General features: G+C 37.0%; 1 protein-coding gene across 1 annotated transcript in view; it reads left to right on the top strand.

Annotated features, from left to right (window-relative positions):
- The window catches only part of CENPK (centromere protein K), a 41026-nt gene that overhangs the window by 5298 nt on the left and 18613 nt on the right, over positions 1-17115 (top strand). The window contains exons 4-5 of the mRNA XM_023510856.1: positions 764-836; positions 12965-13011. Of these exons, the coding sequence (XP_023366624.1) occupies positions 764-836; positions 12965-13011 (120 nt within the window). The remainder of the gene's footprint in view (positions 1-763; positions 837-12964; positions 13012-17115) is intronic.

Raw genomic sequence — 17115 nt, 5'->3', positions numbered from 1 at the left:
GCTTTAGTAAACCTGGTTTGTGGAGCCAATCTAATTTTATAATTATGTTTATATATATATATTAAAATTTGGCTCGGCACCTGTGGCTCAAGTGCCTAAGGCGTCAGCCACATATACCTGAGCTGGCGGGTTTGAATCCAGCCCGGGCCTGCCAAACAACAATGACGGCTGCAGCCAAAAAATAGCCAGGCATTGTGGCAGGCACCTGTAGTCCTAGCTACTTGGGAGGCGGAGGCAGAAGAATCACTTGAGCCCAGGAGCTGGAGGTTGCTGTGAGTTGTGATGCCATGGCACTCTACTCACCCAGAGTGAGTAGAGTGCCATGGCATCTAGGCTCTGTCTCAAAAAAAAAAAAAAATTTTTTATGTTTGGTTAGCTAAAAACAGTTACAATTTTTCTGAAAGGGCATAGGGAAGAAAAAACATATTTGTAGGAAATTTGTCTGAAAAATGTTGGTAAGAACTTTTTTTATGTTAAGGTATGTTTACTTAATGTACTTAAATTCTTTAGTGGAAAAGAAGAATTTATCATATTTTTTAATACTATATTATTGCTATCACAGGCAGCTTGTAAATTATAATTAACATAGTTTAAAGCAGAATTCTGTGTCTAGTGATAATATTTTTATGGGTTAGAGGTGACTTTTTATTTTTGTTAGGAATAAATATTAAAGTATTAAAAACATATCCTCTATTTTCCTCTATGAATCACTATGAATATTCCACAGGAAATGACTTTGTTTTATTCTCTCATTCTTTTATAGCTATCATTATTAATTCTGCAAGCAAAATGTTTAACCGCTGAACTCAGACAATGGCAAAAAGAAACACCTGAAAGTAAGCTTCTTATTTTTAGATTTGTATTTTTGTAAACAAATTGATGGCAGGTTAATTTAATGATCACAAGAAGAATTACAAGAGCTATGTGATCTTGAATTGCCTAAATTCTTTTGATAATAGGAAGCCACTACATTGTTTTCTTTCTATGTTTTATTTTGTACTTTTATTATGATAGACATAATCTGTTTTACACTATGTTATAATAATCTTGATTATGGAGACTTTGTCACAGTTATGTTACTCCCACAGTTATGGACACATCCTTATGATCAGTAGAAATGGTGAATTGCTTCTTTTCTTTTATAAATGCAACCTCTCCCTTTTTGGACTTTATTTTTTATTGATGAGTAATGTATATAGTTTTGGCATATGTGTCATGCTTCAATAAATCATTTCTTAGTGAATGAAACTCTCCTAGTAGACGAGAAAAGTTACTTTATATTAAATACTTATAAAAGTACCATATACTTTGTATGTTACCTCCTGTATTATCCAACTGGAGCCAACTGTGTTTTTTCCTTTAGTTATGAAATAGAAGACATAAAAAATTTGTTGTTGTAATACTCAAATAGATTTTTTTTAGTACAAAAGCTTAAGTTTCTGTATAAACTTATACAGTATGTGTGTCCATACAGACATACCTTACTTTATCGTGCCTTACGGATACAGTGATTTTACAAATTGAACGTTTGTGGCGACCTTATATTAAATAAGTCTGTTGGAGCTGTTTTTCCAACAATATGTGCTCACTTCATTTCTATGTGTCACATTTTTTTTCCTTGACACAGAGTCTCATTATGTCTCCCTCAGTAGAGTACTGTGGTATCACAGCTCACAGCAACCTCAAACTCTTGGGCCTAAGTGATTCCTTGCCTCAGTCTCCCAAGAAGCTGGGACTATAGGTGCCTACCACAATGTCTGGTTATTTTCTTGTTGCAATTGTCATTGTTGTTTAGCTGGCCCAGACTAGGTTTGAACCCACCAGACTCGGTGCATGTGGCTGGTAGTATAACCACTGTGCTGCGGGCACCGAGCCCGTATGTGTCACATTTTGATCATTCTCAAGATAACTCAAGCTTACATTATTATTACATCCCTTAGGATGATTTGTCATCATTTTTGAGGAGTCACAAACGATGCTCATATAAAACAGCAAACTCAATCTATTAATGTTGTGTGTATTTTGACTGCTCCACTGACCAGTCAGTCCTCTCTCTCCTTCTCCCTGGGCTTGCATATTCCTTAAGACACAAGACCTCTGAAATTAGTACAGTTAATAACCCTGCATTGGCTTCTAAGTATTCAAGTCAAAGAAAGAGCCATACATCTGTTACTTTAATTCATAAGCTAGAATTGCTTAAGCTTAATGAGGAAGGCACGTGGAGAGCCCAGATAGGCCATCAGATAGGACTCTGGTGTCAAATAGTTAAACAACTGAATGCACAGGAAAAATTCTAGAAGAAAATTACCAGTGCTACTTCAGTGTATGCATAACTGATAAGAAAGTGAAACACCCTTTTTGCTGACAAGGAGAAAGTTTTAGTGGTCTGGATAGAAAGTTAGTCCAGCCATAACATTTCCTTAAGCCAAAGCTTAATTCAGAAAAAAAACTCTTTTTCAATTCTATAAAGGTTGACATAGAAAAAGAAGCTGCAGAAGAAGAGTTTAAAACTAGCAGAAGTTGGTTCATGAGGTTTCAGGAAAGAAGCCATCTCTGTAACGTAAAAATGAAAGATCAAAAACAAAAACAAAAGATGAAGCAGCAAGTGCTGCTGTTTAAGCTGCAACAAGTTATCCAGAAGGTCTAGTTAAGATCATTTAATAAAGGTGGCTACACTCAACGACAGATTTTCAGTCTTCTAGGACTTTATACATAGAGATAAGTCAATACCTAGCCTCAAAAGATAGCCTGGCTTTTTTGTTAGGAACCAATAATGCTGCTGGTAACCTTAAATTGAAGCCAATGCTCATTTACCATTCTAGCAGTCCTAGGGCCCTTAGGAATTATACTAAATCTACTTTACCTGAGCTCTTGAATTGGAAAAACAAAGCCTGGATGAGCACACATCTATATACAGTACAGTTTACTGAATATTTTAAGGTCACTTTTGAAAATATTACTGCTCATTGACAATGTAGTCACTGAAGCGCCCTAATGGAGATATACAAGAAGATTAATTTTGTTTTCATGGTTAATAACAGCATTCATTCTGTAGCCTATAAATCAAGGAATAATCTTGACTTTCAAGTTTTAGTTAAGAAATACATTTTATAAGGTTGTAGTTGCCATAGTGATTTCACTGATGGATCTGGTGAAAGTATATAGCAAATCTAGAAAGGATTAATCATTCTAGTTGCCTCTAAGAACAATCATGATTTGTTGGGGAGGGTGGGGGACTGGTAGAACCTTCATGGATGACTTTGAGGGGTTCCAAATTTGAGTGGAGAAAGGAACTGCAGATGTCATGGAAACAGCAAGAGACCTAGAATTAGAAGTGGAGCCTGAGATGTGACTAAATCATTGCAATCTCATAAAACCCAAAGGGATAAGGTATTGCTTCTTATGGATGCACAAAGTGGTTTCTTGAAATGGAATCTACTTCTGGTGAAGATGCTGTGAACATGGTTGAAATGAGAACAAGGGTCTATAAATGTAGTTGATAAAGCAGCAACAGAGTTTGAGAAAATTGACTCCAATTTTGAAAGAAGTTCTGTGGGTAAAATACTATCAAACATTATTGCACGCTATAGAGAAATTTTTTGTGCAAGGGAGAGTCAATCGATGTGGCAAAGTAGCTTTATCTTTTAATTGACATAGCTACCCAGCCTTCAAGCATCCACCATCCTGATTAGTCAGTAGCCATCAACACTGAAGAAAGATTCCACCAGCAAAGATTACAGCTTGCTGTAGGCTCAGATTAGATATCTCAGTTAGTTTGTTTTGGTAATAAAGTATGTTTTAATTTATTATTATTATTTTTTTTTTTTTGACAGAGTCTCACTGTGTTGCCCTCAGTAGAGTGCCGTGGTGTTACAGCTCGTAGCAACCTTAAACTCTTGGGCTTAAGCAATTCTCTTGCCTCAGCCTCCCAAGGAGCTGGGACTACAGGTGCCTGCTGCAATGCCTGGCTATTTTTTGGTTGTAGTTGTCATTGTTTGGCAGGGCCAGCCTGGGCTCAAACCTGCTACCTTTGGTGTATGTGACTAGCACCCTAGCCGCTGAGCTACAGGCACCGAGCCTAAAGTATGTTTTAATTAAAGTGCACAAGCAGTCCCTGAGTTACAAACATCTGACTTATGTACAACTTGCATTTACGAATGGAGGCTATTATAGTAAGTCCTAGCATTAGCATTACAAACATCTGACTGATGTTGCACTTATGAATGGAGGCTATTACTGGTAATAGGTAAATGTACCTGTTTCAGCTAACCCAGAAGTTCGACTTAAGAACAAACCTATAGGACCTATCTCCTTTGTAACCTGGGGACTTCTATATTCATTTTTTTTAGGTATAGTGCTATTGTACACTTACTAGACTTAATACAGTGTAAAAATATCTTATTTGAACTAGTAATCCAAAATGTTCATATTACTCACCTTGTTATGATATTACCTTTAGGATGGTGATCTGGAATCAATCTTGAACTATGTCTGAAGGATAACCTGTATTTATTTATTTACTATTACTATTTTTGAGACAGTGTCTAACTGTGGTGCCCTTGGTAGAGTGCTGTGGTGTCACAGCTCACAGCAACCTCCAACTCTTGGGCTTCAACAATTCTCTCGCCTAGCCTCCCAAGTAGCTGGGACTACAGGCACCCACCACAGCACCTGGCTTTTTTTTTGTTGTAGTTGTCATTGTTGTTTGGCAGGCCCGGGCTGGGTTCAAACCTGCCAGGTCCAGTGTATGTGGCTCACGCCCTAGCTGCTGAGCTACAGGTGCCAAGTCTATATTTACTTTTCTATATGGACTACACCCTCTTTTTCTTATATCTCCCTTCTTTAGTAATCCTCTTGTCTCAGGCTCCCAAGTACCTGGACTACAGGAATCTGCCATCATGCCTGGCTAGTTTTTCTATTTTTAGTAGATATTGGTCTCACTCTTGCTCAGGCTGGTTTGATATACTTCTTTTCTTTCTTTCTTTTTTTTTTTGAGACAGAGCCTCAAGCTGTCCCCCTGGGGTAGAGTGCTGTGGCATCACAGCTCATGGCAACCTCCAACTTCTGGGCTCAAGCGAGTCTCCTGCCTCAGCCTCCCAAGTAGCTGGGACCACAGGCGCCCGCCACAATGCCTGGCTATTTTTTGGTTGTAGCCGTCATCGTTGCTTGGCGGGCCGGGCTGGATTCGAACCTGCTATCTTAGGTGTATATAGCTGGCGCTTGAGCCACAGGCGCTGAGCCTACCCTTCTTTTCTTAATCTCCTTTGTAGGCTTTTCATTCTCTGCATCCCAGTTACTGAAATTCCCCAAGAAGCAGTCCTAAGCTATCTTTTCTCATTATTCTCTTTCTATACAATTTCATCCACATTCTTGGTTTATTCACTGCCTTCATGCCAATGCCCATTACATCTTCTACCTGTTAGTCTTTAATGTTAGAATATTCAGTAGGTATATGTTGGTATACAAGTATGATTTAATTTGCTTTTACCTGTATATCCTATACTTAGCATCTCAAAGGCTGTAGGCTGCTCATACTCAGATGTTTAAATATTGGTGTTCTCCAGAGGACTGTGTTCAGCTCTTTTCACTTTATACTCTACATTTTATATTTGTATTATATTTTCCGTTTGTTTTAAAAATATGATACATCTGTGATAATAACTTTGTATTGATTTACTTAGGATGTCATAACACAGTAGTGTGGACTGGATGGCTTAACAGAAATTTATTTTCTTATAATTATGGAAGATATAGGTTTAAGATCAAGGTGTTAATAAGGTTGGTTGGTTTCTTCAAAGGACCTCCCTCCTTGGCTTCCAGATGGCTGTCATCTTCCTGTGTTTTTCTATGGTCTTCTATGTCCTAATCTCTTCTTATAATAATAGCAATCTTATTGGATTAGGGCCTACTGTAATCTAATTTTAACTTAATTACCACTTTAAACACCAAAATTCAAATACAATCACATTAAAAGGTACTAGGGGAGGGGTTCTGAGAAATGTGTCCTTAAGGCACGAATTTAAAAGAAAAAGGAATTGGGGGTTAGGAATTTGAAAATTGGGACCCAATTTCAGGGTCCCAAGTCAGCCCATAACAACTTTCATATGTATCTGTCTCTTCATATATATTCAAGCTGGACTTTTCTGTAATATCAAAGTCAAATATCTTTGTTACAAAGAAATCTTTTTAGACATCTTTTCCAAAATATTTTATAGATATCTCAGATTCATGGACTGACCTTTTCTGTTCTCTGACCCTTTGAATGGAATCTGTTTGATTAGCTATAAATTTAAGAGTCCTAGATTCTTCCTTTTTCATATATGACATATAGTTAGTCACTAAATACTGAGTTCTGCTGCCTCAGATTTACATTAGATTTTCATCACCAGTTTATAACATTATTAACAGGCTTTTTCATATTAGAAATTTCTTTTCTAAATTATATGTTTTCAAACCTAAAGTTAAAAGAAAAATATAGTTGGCTCAGTGCTTGTAGCTCAAGTGGTTAGGGCGCCAGCCACATACAGCACAGCTGGAGGGTTCGAATATGGCCTGGGCTTGCCAAATAGCAATGACAACTGCAACCAAAAAATAGCTGGGCATTGTGGTGGGTGGCTGTAGTCCCAGCTCCTTGGGAGGCTGAGGCAAGAGAGTCACTTAAGCCCAGGAGTTGGAGGTTGCTGTTGCCATGGCATTCTATCCAGGGCGATTGACTGCTTGAAGCTCTCTCCCAAAAAAAAAAAAAAAGAAAAAGAAAAATATATTTAAAGTTAGCCGCAGTAGATTCAGAGGCCAGCTTCTATAGTTACTAGCGTTTTTACAGTCTTGTTTTGAGCTTTTTTTGGAATGGCTTAATAAGCATTCATTGTCTTGCAATTTTTGTAGGTTGGGAATCTGTGGGCATTTATTACCTCACATGTTTTGTGGGTAGTAGTCTAGATAACTTAGTTAAGTCCTCTGCTTATGGATGTCTAGGCTGCAGTGATAGAGTCTTATCAAAGGCCTAACTAAGGATTGATCTATTTCCAAGCTTCCTCAAACGTTGACAGGACTTATTTCCTTGTGACTGTAGGATTTATGATACTTTCATTCCATGTTTTTGTTCATTCTGTTGTTTGCTCTTCCCATCTCTTGGTTACTGTGAATATGAGTGCTACTATGAACACGGGTTGCATATATTTCTTTGAAGCTCTACTTTTGGTTCTTTTGACTATATACTCAGAAATAAAAATAGTACATCACACAACACTGGTGTTTTCTTTGTTTTTAGTTTGTATTGGTTTTTTTGTTTATTATTTCAATAGATTTAGGGGGTACAATTCTTTTTGTTACATAGACAAATTGTATAAGATAATGCTGAAGTCAGGGCTTTTAGTGTACTGGTCACAGAATAGTGTACATTGTACCTGATAGGTAATTTTTTAACCCCTCCCTCATCTTTCCCTTCTCTCCTTAGTTTCCAATGTCCATTACACCACTTTATGACAACTTTATACCCATAGTTTAACTCTCACTTATAAGTGAGAACTTGTGATATTTGTTTTTCCATTCTTGAGATACTTTATTTAGGATAATGATCTCCAGTTCCATCTAAGTTGCTGTAAAAGATGTTATTTTATTCCTTTTTATGGCTGAGTAGTACTCCATGGTATATGTATACCACATTTTCTTTATTCACTCATCAGCTGGTGGGCACTTAGGTTGATTCCTTATCTTTAGAATTGTGAATTGACTACAGTAAACATTAGGGTATCAGTGTCTTTTTGATGTCATGACTTTTTCCTTTGGGTTGATACCCAGTAGCAGGATTGTTGGATCTAATGGAGATCTATGTTTATTTTTATAAGGAATCTCCCTACTGTTTTCTGCAGAGGTGATAATTAACATTCCCACCAACAGCATGTAGGCATTCCCTTTTCTTTTCTTTTTCTTTTTTTTTTTTTTTTTTTGAGACAGAGGCTTACCTTATTGCCCCCAGTAGAGTACTATGGCATCATAGCTCATAGCAACCTCAAACTCCTGGATGCAAGCGATCCTCTTGCCTCAGTTTTTCTATTTTTACTGGAGACAGGGTCTTGCTCTTGATCAGGCTGGTCACAAACTCCTGAGCTTAAGCAATCCACCTGCCTTAGCCTGACAAAGTGCTAGGATTACAGGTGGTAGGTAATTTTTAGTGGAGACAGGGTCTCATTCTTGCTCATGCTGGTCTTAAACTCCTGAGCTCAAGCGATCTACTGTGCCCAGCCTCTAGCATTCCCTTTTCACCTCATCCACACCAACATCTATTGTTTTTTGACTTACTAATAATGGCCATTCTGACAGGGACAAGATGGTATCTTACTGTTACATGGTGTTAATTTCATTTCCTTGATTACCAGTGTTGTTAAGCATCTTTTCATATTTGTCCCCCATTTGTAAAAAAAATCTATTCATGTCATTTGCTCACTTTTTAATGTGTTGTTTTTTCTGATTTTGATTCTTTGAGTAACTACAATACTATTTTCCATAGTATTTGAACGCTATTACAGTCCCTCTAACAGTGCCCAGTGTTTTCATTTTCTCCAGATCCCTGGCAACCCTTGTCGCTTTCTGGATTTTTTGATAGTAGCTATCACTTGTGTTATAAATGTGTGCCTGAAAATTCACATGTTAAAACTTAATTACCAATATGATAATACTAAGAAGTGAGGCCTTTACACAGTGACTAGTGACCTTATAAAAGAGGTTGCCAGAAGCATCCCAGTTTTTTCTCTTTTTCTCTTTCGCCTTCCACTATGTGAGAGCACAGCAAGAAAACCTATTTTGGAAACAGAGTGCAAGCCCCTGTGAGACACCAAATCTCTTGGCACCTCCATCTTGGACTTCCCAGCCTCTAAAAATAGAGAAATAAATGTGTATAATTTATAAATTAGTCTGTGGTATTTTGTTATAATAGCACAAACTGACAAAGTCATTATCCTAGTGGATGTGGTAATTAGTGATGTTGAACATCTTTTCATGTTTGTTGCCCATTTGTATATCTTCCTTTGAAAAAAAATCTATTCATGATGGTAATATCTCAGTGTGATCTTGGTTTTTATTTCCTTAATTATAAGTAATGTTGAGCATCTTTTCATTTAGTTGGCCAGTTATTTGTCTTCTTTTGAGAAAAGTCTATTCAAATCCTTTGAAAAACCGAGGTGGGTTTTTATGATTACAGTTCATGCCTGTAATCATAACACTCTGGGAGGTCAAGGCAGGTGGACTGTTTGAGCTCAGGAATTCATGACTAGCAAGAGCAAGACCCTGTCTCTACTAAAAGTAGAAAAAAACTATCCAGGCATTGTGGTGGGTGTCTGTAGTCCCAACTCCTTAGGAGGCTGGGACAAGAAGGATTGTTTGAGCCCAGGGGTTTGAGGTTGCTGTGAACTATGACGCTATGGCACTCTGCTCAGGGCAACAGAGTGAGACTCTGTCTCAAAAAAAAAAAAAAAAAAAAAAAAATCTTTGAAAAACCTGATTAGGTCTTTGATTTTCTGTTATTAACTTATGGGAGTTCTTTATGTATTTTGATTATTTACTCTTTATTAGATGTATATGCAAATGTTTTCTCCCATTTTATAGATTGCCTTTTTACTATGTTGATTGTTTCCTTTGATGAATAGAAGTTTTAAATTTTGATGTAGTCCTATTTACCCTATTTTTCTTTTCTTACCTGTTCTTTTGGTGACATAATCAAGAAATCATTGCCAAATCCAGTGTAATGAAGGTTTTGCCCTGTGTTTTCCTCTGAGAGTTTTATAGTGTTGCCCTTAAGTTTTGCTATGATCATTTTGAGTTAATCTTTGGATATGGTATTAGGAAAGCATCCAACTTCATTCCTTTGCATGTGTATACCCAATTTTCCCAATACCATTTGTTGCAAACAGTCTTCATTCTTTATTGAATTGTCTTAGCGTTTTTGTCAAAAAATCATTTGACTGGTTATGTGAAGGCTCACTATTCTATTCCACTGGTCTGTATGTCATTTTTATGTCCTTACCAGACAGTTTTGTTTACTGTAGCTTTGTAATAAGTTTAGAACTCTGGACTTGATGCCTGTGGCTCAAGTGGCTAAGGCGCCAGCCACATACATCTAAGGTGGCGGGTTCAAATCCAGCCCAGGCCCACCAAACAATGATTGCTGCAAGCCAGGTGTTGTGGCGGGCGCCTGTGGTCCCAGCTACTTGGGAGGCAGAGGCAGGATTGTTGCTTGAGCCCAGGAGTTGGAGGTTACTGTGAGCTGTGATTCCACAGGTGCGCCACCCAGGGGAATAGCTTGAGGCTCTGTCTCAAAAAAAAAAATGTTTAGAACTCTGAAAGTGTAAGATCTTCAACTTTGTGCTTCTTTTTCAATATTATTTGGGCTGTTTAGGGTCACTTGAGATTCCATGTGAATTTTAGGAAGAAATTTTCTGTTTCTGCGGAAGACATCATTGAGATTTTTATATGATTGCATTGACTTTATAGACTGGTTTTGGTAGTATTGACATCTTAACAATATTCATTTTCTAATCTGTGAACATAGGATGGCTTTCCATTTATATATAATTTTTAATATATTTCACCTACATTTTGTAGTTTTCAGCATATGTCTTTGGCTTCTTAGGTGAAATTTATTACTAAATATTTTATTCTTTTTGATGCTATATATCATGGAATTCTTAATTTTTATTTTCCTTGGTGTCATCTCTTCACACACATATCTTGTCCTCCTGGTGCCACTGAACATAGTTGCCTTGTGACCTTATACTCTGTGTCTTATAGCATTGCTGATCTTCAGCCTACCACATTAGAAGGGTTTTTATATTTTTTATAGTCATAGAATCTGTCACGTTGCATTTTTTAAAATGAATGAATGAATATTGAAATATTACACCAATCAAGAGGGAGTTTTTTTTTTTAACTTTGTAGTCTTAGAACTGTTCTCATTATGTTTATTAAAATCATTTAGTAGCCATCCTAGCGTTGCCTACATGGGTTCTAATATAAGACCATCTAAGCACATATAAAAAGCTCTTTCCTGTTAGTAGCCTCTCTAGAATAGCAAATATCCTTGAATGTTTTCAGTAGCATATTATTTGAGAATTGTCAGATAGAGCTTCACTAGGAAAGGAAATTTTTCTAGTGTAAGGATTGAATGGACACTTACTAGATTTTGCTGTGTAAAGTTAAAAAAGTCCCTTCTCATTGGACTGGCAAAATTTTTTGAAGAGTTTATAATATCTTTTTGTGTCTTTTTTTTGTTTGTTTTTGAGACTTAAGTTTCACTCTGTTGCCTAGCCTAAGGTACTATATCATCAACCTAGCTCACAGCAACCTCAAACTCCTGTGTTGTACTCATCCTCCTGCTTCAACCTCCTGAGTAACTGAGACTGCAGGCTTGCCACAATGCCTAGCTAATTTTTTCTAATTTTTTTTTTTTTTTTAGAGATAGAGTCTCACTTTGTCCCCCTTGGTAGAGTGCTGTGGTGTCACAGCTCACAGCAATCTCTAACTCCTGGGCTTAGGCGATTCTCTTGCCTCAGCCTCCTGAGTAGCTGGGATTACAGGCGCCCGCCACAACGCCCGGCTATATTTTTTTGTTGTTGCAGTTCAGCCGGGGCCGGGTTTGAACCTGCCACCTTCCATATATGGGGCCTGTGCCCTATTCACTGAGCCACAGGCGCCACCCATTTTTTCTAATTTTAAGAGCTGGGGACTTACTCCAGGCTGGTCTGGAGCTTCTGAGCTCAAGCAATCCTCCTTCCTCAGCCTCCCAGAATGCTAGGATTATAGGTCTGAGCTACCATACCCAGCCTTATTTTTTATTTATTGGTCATAGAAATGTTTCTAGAAAGGAATCTGATATCCTCTATTAAAATTCAAAATACACATTTTATTCTGTGCAATTCCATTTCTGGGAGTCTGTTCTATAGCAATGAAAGCATCATTACATAAAAGCATAATAAAAATATGCTTCTTCCTTGTTTGCTGTGCTAAAAAAAGTAGTAACAAAGTTAATGTTTAGTCAATAGGGGAAACTGCTCGATATAGTATGTTCACTCTAAGGGATATTATGCAGCTCTTAAAAATTATGAATTAGATTTATATCAAATGAATAGAAAGGGTTTTCACAGAGTTTTTGTTGAGTGAATGCAAGATGAGAATAATATGCATGATGTGATTCCATTCATGTAAAACCAGAAATGATAAAAATAACAACCTTTTTATGTACATACATATGTACGGAATATGTGTATACGTATACGCATATGAATTTTTGCAGACGTAGGATAATATGACTACAGAGAAGAATATTTAAGGAACACATTATTAATCATTAACTACGCTTTTAAGGGTTTAGAAAAACAAAAGAAAAGAAAAAAGCACTGAAAACAAAGTATATAAATATAAAATTTATTAAAAATTATATATAATTGGTCATATGTGCAAAGGTGTTAAATAAAAATACTTGTATAAAAACTGCACATATTTCATTAAAAATTATATAACCTAGAAATTGAGAAGGGAGGCCAGGCCGAGTGGCTCACACTTGTAATCCTAACACATTGGGATGCTGAGGTGAGAGGATTCTTAAGCCAGGAGTTTGAGAACAGCCCCGGCAATAGTGAGACCTCATTTCTACAAATAATAATAACAATTAAAAAAAATTAGCCAACCATGATGGCATGTACCTGTAGTTCCAGCTACTTTGAAGTCTGAGGCAGGAGGTTTGCTTGAGCCCAGGAATTGGAGGCTGCAGTGAGCTATGATAGTGCTACTACACTTTAGCCTGGGTGACAGAGTAAGGCCCTGTCTCAGATAGGTAGATAGATAGATTGATAGATAGGCGAGGAGAAGAGAAGGAAATCTTTAATTTTTTGTCTTTGGTGTCCTTTAGATCAAATTCTTAATTTTTTTAGAATTAACTAAACATATATATAATTTGGTTTTGTTTTTGTAGTAATTCCCCTGACTGATGATGTTTTGACAACATTAGCAGAAGAAGAGGTAAGTCACTTAATGAATTTTTTTTTTTTGAAACAGAGTCTCACTATGTCGTCCTTGGTAGGGTGCTGTGGCATACAGCTCACACAGCAACCTCAAACTCTTGGGCTTAAGCAATTCTCTTGCCTACGCCTCCCAAGTAGCTGTGACTATAGGTGCCTGACACAACGCCTGGCTAATTTTTGTTGTAGTTGTCACTGTTGTTTAGTTGGCCCAGGCTGAGTTTGAACAGGTGCATGTGGCTGGTGCTATAACCACTGTGCTATGGTGCTGCACTCACTTACTGAATTTATAGTAGCTGTCTTTTTTTTTTATTGTTTGGAGTTCATTGAGGGTACAAAGAATTAGGTTATAATGATTGCATTTGCTACATAAAGTCCCTCTTACAATTGTGTCCCGCCCACCCCAAATAATTTATAACTGTTTTAGATATTTATAACTGTTTTTAATAATTTAGAGCTGGTTTAGATATGTGCATGACGTAAGTTGGATGAAACTACTCTAAGACCATTTAAAATTTTCTGTTTTTATTTTAATTATGTTTTGTGGAATAGAATATTATTAAATACTTGAATTTTGAACTCAATTATTATAGCAGAACTGTTCTTAAAGTGAATGATTAGATTTACATATTAATCATACATTAACAAATGTAAATCTTGATCTCATAACTAGTTTTTAGTTTATTAAATTTCATAATAAAACAAATATGTTAATCATAGCCAAATGACTACACGTATGTATGTCTACTTCTGCTATGGATTAAATATTTGTGTCTCCCCCAAAATTCATATGCTAAGGTAATTGGAAGGTAGGATCTTCGGGAGGGAATAGGATCCTAAGTATAGAGCACTTATAATTGAGATTAAATGTTCTTATGAGTGGCTGAAAAGACCAGACTTCTCCCCTTCCATCATGTGAAGACACAGATATTGGTCATTGTTTATAAGGAAGAAGACCTTTGTCAGACACTGAATCTTGGATTTTCCTGCCCCTAGAACTGTGAGAAATAAATTTCCACTTTTTATAAGATGCTCAGTCTAAGGTATTTTGTTACAGCAGTCTATGACAAAAAATTGGTGCTATAACAAATAAATGAAAAATGTGGAAGCACCTTTGGAGCTGGGTAATGGATAGAGTCTGGAAGAATTTTTAAGTGTATGCTACAGAAAACTATCATTGCTGTGAGTGACCTATAGGGGAAATTCTGGGAGGACTTATAATAGGAGAGCTGTAGAGAAACCTCAGTCTTCTTAGAGAATACCTGATAATATTGATAGAAAATTGTAAAATTTTCTCAGATGGAAAGTGGGAAAGGGTTTTTAGGCTACAAAGGAAAAAATTAACGTGTTTTTCCCACTCTTTCTCAGCATTCAATACAGCATAATTGTATTGTAATCTCAGGGGCAGCACCTGTGGTTCAATGAGTAAGGCGCCGGCCTCATATACCCATAATGGCAGTTTGAACTAGGCCCCAGTCAAACTGCATCAAAAAAATAGTCAAGTGTTGTGGTGGGCACATGTAGTCCCAGCTACTCGTGAGGCTGAAGCAAGAGAATTGCCTAAGCCCAAGAGCTGGAGGTTGCTGTGAGCTGTGATGACACAGCACTCTACTGGGGGCCATAAAGACAGACTCTGTCTTTAAAATAAGTAAATAATTAAATAAAATAAAAATAGAAAAAAAAAAAGGAAATAGCTGGGCTTTGTGGTGGGTGCCTACAGTACCAGCTACTTGGGAGGCTGAGGCAAGAGAATGGCTTGAGCCCAAGAGTTTAAGGTTGCCGTGAGCTGTGATGCCACGGTATTCTACCAAGGGCGACACAGTAAGACTGTCTCAAAAAGAAAAAACAAACAAACAAACAAACAAAAAAACATAATACCTCAGGATACCAGTATGTGCAGGGATTTCTTTTCACCAGTAACTTAGCCTCTGGCAAATTGTGCAATAGGTGATTCTCCAGTGAGCACCAACTATTTGTCCTCTAATTCAATTCAGTTCTGACACTGTCTAACTGGACGTAGTGTCAGATCTCACAGGTTGAGAGCTCAGTCCCTCATGACTGCCCCTCTACTTCAGATGTCAGTTATAAGTAATAGATGTTACCTATAGATCCTATAGATCAACTAGCTGTAAATCAGGCATTCTCATTGATCCCCTCCTTGTTGATTAATTTGCTAGAGCAGCTCACAGAAATCAGGGAAACATTTTAATTACTCATTTATTATAAAAGATACTATAAAAACAAACAAAAGATATTACGAAAGATACAGATGAACAGTCAGATGGAAGAGATACATAAGGCAAGTCATGGAGCTTCCAGATTATCTATGGCTATGCCACTCTCTTGGAACTTCCACATGTTCAGGCTATCTAGAAGTTCTCCAAATGCCGTCTTTTTGATTTTTTTTTTAAACAATAAATCATTTTTATTGTTTATTATTTTTACCAAACATATTTTTTTTTAATTTTTATTAAATCATAGATGTATACATTAATGCAATCATGGGGTATAATGTGCTGGTTTTATATACAATTTGAAATATTTTCATCAAACTGGTTAACATAGGCTTCATGGCATTTTCTTAGTTATTGTGTTAAGACATTTATATTCCACACCTAGTAAGTTTCACATGTGTACCCTTGTAAGATGCACCGTAGTGTGGTGCCACCAATTACCCTCCCTCTACCAATTCTCCCCATTTCCCTTCCCTCCCCTCCGTCTACCCTTTCCCCTACTTCTTGGGCTATAATAGGGTTTGAAACTGTAATTAGTTTCATATTAGGGCTAAGTACATTGTATACTTTTTCTTCCATTCTTGCGATACTTTGCTAAAAAGAATATGTTCCAGCTCCATCAATGTAAACATGAAAGAGGTAAAGTCTATCTTTCTTTAAGGCTACATAATATTCCATGGTGTACCAGTATTATTAAATACCAGTATTTATTGATCCATTCATGGGTCGATGGGCACTTGGGCTTCTTCCATGACTTAGCAATTATGAATTGGGCTGCAGTAAACATTCTGGTACAAATATCTTTGCTACAATGTGATTTTTGGTCTTCTGGATATATACCTAGTAGAGGAATTGTAGGATCAAATGGCAGGTCTATTTTTAGATCTCTAAGTGTTCTCCAACCATCTTTCCAAAAGAAATGCATTAGTTTGCATTCCCACCAGCAGTGTAAGTGCTCCCTTTTCTCCACATCCATGCCAACATCTCTGGTTTTAGGAATTTGTGATGTGGGCTAATCTTGCTGGAGTTAGATGATATCTCAAAGTAGTTTTGATTTGCATTTTTCTGATGATTAAGGATATTGAGCATTTTTTCATATGTTGGTAGGTCGTGTGCCTGTCTTTTTCAGAGAAATTTCTCTTCAAGTCCCTTGCCCACCCTGAGATGGGATCACTTGTTCTTTTCTTGCTAATACATTTGAGTTCTCTGTGATTCTGGTTATTAAAGCTTTGTCAGAGACGTAACTTACAAATATCTTCTCCCATTCTGAGGACTGTCTGCTTGCTTTACTTACTGCGTTCTTGGCTGTGCAGAAGCTTTTTAGTTTGATCAGGTCCCAGTACTATGTTTTGATGGTGCTACAATTGCCCGGGGGGTCCTCCTCATAAAATATTCACCCAGGCTGATTTCTTCAAGAGTTTTCCCTGCACTTTCTTCTAGTATTTTTATAGTTTCATGTCTTAAGTTTAAATCTTTAATCCTGTGAGAGTCTACCTTATTTAATGGTCAAAGATGTTAGTGCAATTTCAGTCTTCTACAAGTCGCCAGCCAGTTCACCCAGCACCATTTGTTAAATAGGGAATCTTTTCCCCACTGAATGTTTTTAATTGGCTTGTCAAAGATCAAATAACCGTAAATAGTTGGGTTCATCTCTTGGTTCTCTATTCTGTTCCATACATCTACCTCTCTGTTTTTGTGCCAGTACCATGCTGTTTTGATCACTATTGGTTTATAGTATAGTCTGCGGTCTGGTAGCGTAATCCTCCTGCTTTCTTTTTATTTCTGAGTACCATCTTGACTATTTGAGTTTTTTTCTGATTCCATATAAAATGAAGTATTATTTTTTCTAGTTCTTTAAAATATGACAGTGG

Source organism: Otolemur garnettii, unplaced genomic scaffold (assembly GCF_000181295.1).
Source record: "Otolemur garnettii isolate 467f Iridium unplaced genomic scaffold, OtoGar3 scaffold00017, whole genome shotgun sequence".
NCBI lineage: Eukaryota > Metazoa > Chordata > Mammalia > Primates > Galagidae > Otolemur > Otolemur garnettii.
Note: the sequence above shows the minus strand (reverse complement) of the source record. Positions and strands in the feature narration are given on the sequence as shown.